The sequence below is a fragment of the Heterocephalus glaber genome, unplaced genomic scaffold, assembly GCF_053883595.1.
Source record: "Heterocephalus glaber isolate CG9 unplaced genomic scaffold, H.glaber_assembly_v1.0 deba00001569, whole genome shotgun sequence".
Classification (NCBI taxonomy): domain Eukaryota; kingdom Metazoa; phylum Chordata; class Mammalia; order Rodentia; family Bathyergidae; genus Heterocephalus; species Heterocephalus glaber.
The window spans coordinates 912,428-922,198 of NW_028258354.1; the positions used below are offsets into that span (position 1 = coordinate 912,428).

Consider the following 9,771-nt stretch of genomic DNA (forward strand, 5'->3'; position numbering starts at 1 on the left):
AATACCATATTTTTTCTCAGTTCATATAATATACTGTAGTTAGCACACAGTTTAAAAATTCACCAACACACCAATAGTACAAAACTAAACAACATTATAAGTTATTCCCCCCTCACAAAAATAAAACATACTATGATTGTCAAAATTAGATGTCAGTCCAAGTTTTAGAACAGAGGAAGAATGGGAAACTAAGAAAAGGAGGAAGCAATCACTCACAATGACCACAAAAAAGAAAATCCAAAAGAAACTTTTTCTCACAGACATTGATTGTCTTCTCTAAATTAATAAAAATTATTTTAACATAAACTCTATTTTAAAAAACTAGAAACTCTTCAAGTAACTAAAGATAATGCTCCAAGGCCATTTTCACAACTTTTCTTGTTTGTTTGCTTTAAATGCCATTACAGCCAAATTAACACACATTTGACCAAATATTTCCAAAACAGTCCAGCAACACACAATGGAGTTTTCCATTCAGTATCTTAAGCACAAAAATAGGCTATGTTTACAGGAGTTAAGGCGATCAAGTTTTAAACAAAAGTAATTTAAAAAAAAAAAAAAGCGAAAAACAGTAAACATTTTCCATGCTACTCCCATAGACCTTATTTGTAAGTGCAAGACAGGAAAACAAACACTGTGCAAAATGCGTTTGCCCTGTGTGCTGGTCATTAAAACCACAGGTTGGGCCGCAGCCTCTGCTGCTGATACTCATAGTCTACTAACCCCGTCCCAATGTCAATCAAGGCAGTCCAGTCCTTTCAGCCTGGGGCTTTTTTCAGTCCATAGACTCTTTTCATGAGTTGGGGTTGGGAGGGAGGGGAAGAAAGGGGTTGCAAAAAAAGGAAGAGAGAATGACCTATTGTCAATTTGTGCAGTAGTTCTTCTAAAAGTGCTCAACTGGGTAAATGTGTACACCTGAACTTTGAGCTGGCATGGGTTTTGTGCAATTAGAAGTTTGTTATAAATGCACACTGAACTTGCAAATCTTTAAACCATTTGTAGTCATGTATATGTTCCTTGTTATGTAGCAAAGTTATCAATTTGCAGTTTAAGTTTTTCTTCAGCTTAACAGTTTCAACTTAAAGAGAGTGGGAAATTCAATTTAAATTATATAAAATAAAAATAAAAACAGTGCATTTACATTCTTCATAAATATCATATTTTTAACCATCCATCTGTTGATGGGCATACGGACTGTTTCCAAGATTTAGCTCTTATAAATTGTGGTGTTATAAACATGGGTGTGCATATATCACTGTGGAATGATGCTTTTAACTCTTTTGGGAAGATACCTAGAAGAGTAGCAGCTGGGTCCAATACAATCTCTAGATTTAGTTTTCTGAGGACTCTACTGATTTCCATAGTGGTTGTAACAATTTACACACCTACCAACAAAGGAGAAGGGTTCCCTTTTCCCCACAACCTTGCCAGTATTTGTTATTGGTTGATTTCTTGATGACACCCATTATTTATGGAGTGAAATGGAAGCTGAATGGAAATTTTTTGTTTTTTGTTTGCTTAGGGTTTTTTTTGAGATAGGGTCTCATTATGTGAAGAAATTGATTTTATATATTCATGTATAAATAGTGGAAGTTTTTTCTACATATGATAATTGTATTCACTTGCCTTGTTTTTAAATACAAAGATTAATTATCTGTTTTCTCAAAACCTCTTTAACTGTAACATATTTAGCAATTGTTTTTTGAGATTTATTGATTAGCAGACATTGACTAAATATTTTACTAACCTCATTGTTTGAAAACAGACGTGAAAAATGTATGAGGCAACATATTCATATGAAAACTTCAAAAGAACTTAGACATGTATTTCATCTCCATCATGTGTTTATGAGAAAGGCAAGCTTTACTAAGTTTTACAGGGTGAAAAAAGTGCATATCTGTCAGATAAGACAAAGTATTTTATTTGAAAATTTCTATTATACATCTTTCTTCTCCCTAACATTTTTTCTTATTCTGAGAGAAATACCTCTCTTCTTCCTTAATCCATCCCTCCCTCTTTACTTTCTACCTTTATTTCTTTATTCATGGATTGTATTACCTTTCTATCATTTTCCTCATCTTCTAATGTTTTACTTGTAATTTAAGTTGATTTATCCGTGTTATACTCCTATCCATAAGATAATAGGACACCCTCTTTTTAATAATGTATCCAGTTATCTCCAAGGCATTCTGAAAATGATTACTGTGTTTTAAACCAGTGAAACCAGTTTTGTTAAAAGTGTTCACATGTCTTTGAAGGTAAAGAGAGAACTTGTGAATGGCAGAGCAAAGTGATAGAATTATATAGTTATAAAATTGACATATAAGTGAATAACTATCCACACTTGAAATTAAGGTAACCAGTTGACAGGCAATCCTGATTAGAGTATGACAATAAGAAAAGACACATTGAAGAGGGTAAAAAAGGAAACCTTCACATTGCCCATGTCACCCCTTCCCCAAGCCTAGGCTACAGAGTGTAGAGAGAGAGATCGCATCTACTGGGGAAAGAAGAGAGTTGCACAGAGGACTTAGACTTTGACCCCAATCCAAGCCCATCGCAATATTACCGAGCTCCAGGAAGATCCTCACAGGCTATAACTCCAAATTGTATCCAGGGACTGAGCCGCTAGAATAATGGTGGCACAGAAAACCCATAACTCATTCAAGTAGGACTCACGTTCTGATTAATAAAGCCACTGCATTACTGCAGTGACCTTGGATTTTGGACAAACCACCTGGATGAAGACCACAGCAGCACCACCAACACTGTAACAGTCTCAATAGCCACATAATTGCATTTCAGCCCTGAGCTAGCTTCCGAGGCCATAAGAGCCCAGCCTAGGCTGCATCACCTGTGGCAAACCTGGGCTTAGTTTACCCACTCCTGCTACAGTGGCTGCTGTTTATGGGATTAGGAATCACACCACAGGGTCTACCCAGTATCTGGACAGGCTTACTGTTTTAAGATGTTCCCAGACCGGCCAGCCTGCAAATCTTGGAATAAATGGCTACTTCTTCTGGAAGTAGCTATACATCCATGACCATAAGAATTAAGAACAACTAGGGAATCACAGTATTACCAGAAAGATAAAATGAAGTGTCAATGATTGGCTCTATATAGATGGAATTGTATGAACTGTTTGACAATTCAAAACATCGATTTTAAGGAGTGTCATGACACTCAAGAGATTGCAGAGAACCAATTCAGAAATTTATTAGAGGAATTCAACGGACAGATTGAAATAATTAAAAATGAATTGAAATAAGTCAGAAAATTACAATGGACAATGAAAATGCAATAGAGAACACGAATACCTGAATTGATCAAGCAGAAGAAAGATTCTACTAATTTAATGCAAGTTACTTACAAATGTAGGAGAGTAGATAAACATGATAAAATAAAATCAGCTCATACAATTTATGGGACAGAAGTAAAAGAAGGTTAGTATTCACCAGGGAGTATAGAGAGATAACAGAATGATAAGGGAAAACTTTACAAACTATAATAATAATAAAACTACCCAGGCACGGGAATGCACATGTCTGTAATCAGGATCACCAAACATATATTATAATCAAAGTATCAGTGATGGAAGACAGAGAAGATCCTAAAATCAGCAAGAAAAAAGAATTAAATAACATGAAAGGAAGAACCAAATCACATTGTAGTAGACTTATGAGAAGAAATATTGCAGGCAAGATAAAACGGAATTATAGATTCATGGTTGAAAACAAACCAAAACTGCCAATCAAGTATGTTGTACCCAGGGGCTGGGGATTTAGTTCAGTGGTTCCACTGCTTGCCTCGCAAGTGAAAGGTTCTGAGTTCGATCCTCGGTACCAAAAAAAAAAAAAAAAAAAAAATACAGCACCCAGGAAATCTATCCTTCGGAAATGGAGAGATAAATTTCCCAGACAAATGAAATAGTTTCAGTGTACTTTACTTTTAAAACTTAACTCATTCTTAACTGATACACAAAAAACAAAAATTATATATACTGATAAGGTATCATGTGATGTGATTTTTTGATGCATGTATAGACTGTGTACTATTTAAATCAGGCTAAACACATTTATCTCCTTAAACAGTTATCATATTTTATGGTGACAAGATTCAAAATCATTTCTTCTTATTTTAAAAAAATATGTGGAATGTTATTATTATCTATACCTAATGCTACCTTGCAAAGGCACACCAGAAATCTTTGCTGCTATTTAACTGTAACTTAAAACCCACGGCTCAACATTTTCCCAATTTCCCTTTCTTTTTATTCTCTAGTTTCACCTCTGGTAGCCTCCATTCTGTTCCAGACTTCTGTAAAATCTACTTTTTAATATTCTACATTTGAGTAAGATAATGCAATACTTGTCTTTCTGTGCCTGTCTTATTTTATGTAATATGATTTTCACTACCATTCATGGTGCTGAAAATAATGGAATTCAATTCTTTTCTATATTGAATAATATACTATATGTGTATCATATTTTTATCCATTTGTCAGTTGATACCCAGATTATTTGCATTTCTTAGCTATTGTGACTAGTGCTGCAATAAACATGGGAGGATAGATGTCTCTTCTTTGAACTGCTTTTCTTTTGCCTGAATATATACCTTTTGCTGGATCATATAGTGGTTCTATTTTAATATTTTGAGGAACCTATACTGTTTTCCATAATGACTGCACTAATTTACATTCCAATCAAGGAATGTGCAAGGATTTCTTTTTCATCAAAGCCACATCAGCACTTGTTATTACCTTTGTCATAATATCCATTCTCACAAGAGGAAGATGATATCTCATTGTGATTTGATTTGCATTTCCCTGATATTATTTGCACAATAAGAAAATAATGTCCCAACTGTAGTACTAGCTTCAAAATGCAACTATACCTAATTTCCTAAATATTTTTGAGGGTAAGTTGAAGATCAAATCTTACATCTTAAAAATTCAACAAACAGTTCTTCACATACTTTATCCTAGACAAACATGAGTCATATTGTTTATGTTTGTAATAGATATGAACCCATTAAAATTGAAACACTATTTGGATGGACCCTCAAATATATATATACAGACAATCATTATTTTTCTTTCTTTTTGCTAAAGTTGAAGAGACCAAAAATTACACTTCAAAATAAGTCTTTTATTCATTGAGTTTGATCATAATTACAACTTTTGTTTTGACATACTAGTTCCATATAAAAGCATATTATTATCAACCATATTATTTATGGGACATCATTGACAAGTCATTTGCAACTGGCAAAAACTATTACTATGTCTGTCATAAGATTGCTGAAACAAATATGTAATTAAATTTATGGCTTAGTAATATGTCTGACATATTGGGAGAGTGTTAGTAATCAGTGGTACACTATGCCTATTTACCTGAGGTTTTGTGATGCTATTTTTAACTATTTTTTTTTTTGCTCATGACAGTTATCTTTTTTTTTTTTTTTTTTGGTTCCTGGGATCAAACTCAGGACCTTGCACTTGCAAGGCAGGCGCGGTGCCACTGAGTTAAATCCCCGGCCCTTCTCATAACAGTTATCCTCTTATACGGAACAAAAGTAAAAATTTTGAAATTTTATTTATTGGTATAATTTGGTAAATTATTAAGGATGTGAACAAGCTTATTATTATTTATATCTCAATAAATTTAGGAATATGAACAGTATATAGATATATAACACATCATCACATTGTGATCACTGTCATTTAATTTTTTTTCTCTTTATTAGATCTGCATGAGGGCAAGAACAAATTTTTCCATCACTAAATTATTTCTTTACGGGACACAGCTATGAGTCTCTAAATGAATAAATGAGCAAATAAAAGGTAAAAGTGAAACATATTTGAAAATATTCAGTTCATTTTTATGTGTTACTTTTTAATGTTTCAAAAACATAAAGATTAAATTCTTTAGAGGGATGTTAAGATATTAATTCCTTGCACTGGAATGCTTTGGGTTCCAGGTAACAGCAGATTGTTGAGATGTAATGACTAGAAATTCTTTGAACTATATTAAATCTGAGTAACAAAACTTTTATAAATATTTGAAATCATTTTGCATCACTTTTTGTAAGTTATAGTAGTCTATAAATTTAAAAATAAAATATTAGAAAAAGTTTTCTAATCATATTACCTCAGAGACATGAAAGAAAATTGAACATTTGAAGTTGAAATTTTCAAAAGTAAAACTGTTTATAAGTGACTCAATACAAAAGTTTATTGAAATTGTCTTGAGGCTTAAAATGTTTACAGCACACTTTAGCTTTATTTTTGTACATAGAAAAAAATAAAAGTTGCAAACTTATGTTTTACCAAGTACAGAATTCTAGCTTTAAAGTGAAATGTCACATCCATATTACCCATACAGACTATATCTAATAAGCCAAGATAGAGGAAATGTAGAGTCTAAAAATGTTAAAATATCACTAATGGTCATCTTGAAAATAAAGAAAAAATTACACAGTCTCAATTGTTACATATAAAATATGTATGCCATTATATGGGCTGATAGAATTAAACCTATTTTACAATAACATACCATATAGTATGTCTTAAATATATATAACTCATTTCTAGAAAATTTTGTGTGGGAAATAAATTTACTATATTATTAAATAACTCAGCAAACAATACATTAGATATACTTGGGTGTGGAAATGGAATAAATGGACTGTGAAAATATAAAATTATATGTAACATGCCCTGTAAAGAAATTGTAAGACAACTGGATATTGAATACAGATATTTAGGAATTTCAAATCTTTATTTAATTGCTTTTTAATGCCATCCATTGTTCTTACAAAAATTTATTTTATTTATTTGCAGAAAATACTACTCTGTGGACCACATCCTTGAAGGCTTCCTTTACTTGCTGGTTCCTGAGAGTGTAAATGAAGGGATTCAGAATGGGAGCAACCGAGGTGTTGAGAATAGCTACTCCTTTAGTCAATGATGCCTTCTCTTTGGCAGAAGGATTAGCATACATGAATAAGCAGCTTCCATAAGAGATGGAAATGACAATCATGTGAGAGGAACAGGTCGAGAAAGCCTTTTTTCTCTGATGGGCAGATGGAATTTTCAAAATAGTTCTGATAATGTACATGTAAGATAGAATGACTAATGCCAAAGTGAATAGCAGAGTGACCAAAGCAAAATAGAAACCAATTACCTCTAGGAGCTGTGTGTCTGAGCAAGACAGTTGTAAGAGGGGAAAGTAGTCACATGCAAAGTGATCAATGACATTAGAAGCACAGTAATCCAGCTGGAGAAGAAGCATAAGAGGTGGGAAAATGGTAAAAAATCCACCAAGCCAGGCACACAGCACAAGCAATATGCACAGTCTCTTGCTCATGATAGTTGTGTAATGCAGGGGCTTGCAGATGGCCACATAACGGTCATAGGACATAGCAGTTAGGATATAAAATTCAGTCACCCCCATGAAGATAAAGAAGAAGAGTTGGGCTGCACAGTTGTTATAAGAAATGGTCTTATCCCTGGTGATAATTGATCCAAGAAATCTAGGGATACATACAGTTGTAAATGAGATTTCCAAGAAAGAGAAGTTCCGGAGAAAAAAATACATAGGTGTCTGTAGATGAGGGTTCACCAAGGTTAGAGTAATGATAGTCAGGTTTCCAGTGATACTTAATATATATGTGATAAACAAGAAGACAAAAATTACAATCTGAAGATCAGGATCATCAGAAAGGCCGAGGAGGACAAACTCTGTGATCATTGTGTGATTCATCTCTCTCTCTCTGTTCCTCTATCTCTCTTTTTCTTTTTAAAAGATATTAAAAGTTGAAGAAAAATGTAGTTCAATATAAACCAACATCATTCCCTGATACAGTTCTAAAAGGTTTTCCACAAACTTTGATAACTTTATTTTGAATATATTCTTTGCATTATGTTTTACTACATAACTTTGAGATCAACTTGTTTAATAGTTCTCTTATTTTAAATCTAGAAACAGAAATTAAGAAATTTTTATGTGGCAAGCCACATTTGAGAGAGAGAGAATGGAATTTCTCATTTTATGTGCAGTATGTGCAAAATATTTTTGCTGAAACAATCTGACGAAGCATTCACTTTTTTTTTCTTTTTCCATGGTGTATATATTAGATATATAAGATAAGCTTACAACCTAAAAACAAAATTAATATTTCAACAACTGAAGGTGAAAATAAGATGACTAAGGTAATAACCCATAATTCTTCTTATGATATAACAAACCAATTAATGATTTTCTTATCAAATAAATTAAAATTTGTATTACTAATTTCATGACTAAATTTATTTTCAATATTAGTATTTTAACTAATTGTCAAAATGATTAGAACATTCTATAATAATATTTATATTTAATATAAGAGAGGAGATATGAAAAGACTATACATATTATCTATATTTAGTATAAGATAAACTATTTTATGTAGTATGTTCACTTACTGACTTACTTATAATTTCATCAGTCTTCACTGTCCTATATCCTCTATGATATGCTAGAAGGCATATAGTATATTTAGACATTTTTATTTTTGAGCTGAAATGGACATGCAGTGTATATTTATTTATTTTTTGTTATGAAGAATAAATTGGAAAAAGTACTTACCTTAGATTTTAGCAACTCCTTCAATGGGATTATAGCTCAGGTATGTTTTCCACTTGAACATCATCCTTCTTTATCCACCAAGCTTTATGGAAAAATGTTTTATTCTCTAGTAGTTTTGCCTTCCATAATATCACTCAACCTACATTCACAAATTTATAGTGCATCATATCTCTTTCATCTTAATGTATTCAGTAAATTCCCAACTATTCAAACAATGCACTGGGAATACCAGTCTGTATATATGTTCTGCTAAATCTTGACAGATGTCACCTACATATTTTAGATTGTCAAATGTCTGCAGTGAAGGACAGAACATACAGTCATTGGTTCTCCATCAGACACTAGCAACAGACACATTAATTAAATTTTATTTTATTTTTTCTTTATTTTGTGATAGTTAGAGGGAACAACTTTAGGAAATAAAAATGGAAGGCCAAGAGCCTTCAAACAAAGTAGTTATACGGTATTTCCCTGTTCTATATTTCTAGATTAAGAAAGTAATACTCAAAGAAAGGACAGAGAAGTATATGACAACATGAGATTTTATGAATGTAGATGCTTCAGTTAGGGTCCTGCTCTGTGGAATTGTATTTGTATCTCAAATATTCCAGGTCTTCTTGTTTTGACTCACAATGATTTGGTCTCCTGGGAACAAAGTCCAAGCCACATCTCTGCTGTCCTGTAGACCAAGAGGGATTTCTTGAAGCCATCTTTTAGTATCTCAGCACTCTCCTAAATGCTTTCTACTGTATTGTTCCTTGAGAATGGTTACATTTATCTTTGTAATCCACAGAGAACCTGCAGTGTTGTCTTGTACAAAAATATTTACTTCCATCAATTGAATATTTCATTCTTAATATTTCACAAGTAATAAAAAAAATCATGAAATCTACTTTGTCTCAAAACTGAAAATCTTAACCTAATGAATATTTATGTATCATTTTGAAATATAAAAATTTTCTACAAAAGATATCTTTCAATGTGTTTCTGTAGTCTATGTTTGGTTTTTATGGCATTGGGAAATAAAATATTATTCTATATAATGCTACAGAATAATTACTATAATGTACACATTTTGCTCACAATTTCTCAAAATGTTTTATATAGATTGTTATTTCATTCTCATTAAAAATTGCTATATTTA

The 9,771-nt window shown here is 32.3% G+C and overlaps 1 protein-coding gene across 1 annotated transcript; it reads right to left on the reverse strand.

Annotated features, from left to right (window-relative positions):
• Positions 1-6,827: 6,827 nt before the first annotated feature.
• On the reverse strand, positions 6,828-7,766 carry LOC101705603 (olfactory receptor 6C3). Its single transcript, XM_004861388.2, has one exon. The coding sequence runs from the start codon at positions 7,761-7,763 to the stop codon at positions 6,828-6,830; it is 936 nt and encodes a 311-aa protein (XP_004861445.1). The 5' UTR covers positions 7,764-7,766.
• Between the last annotated feature and the right edge of the window lie 2,005 nt (positions 7,767-9,771).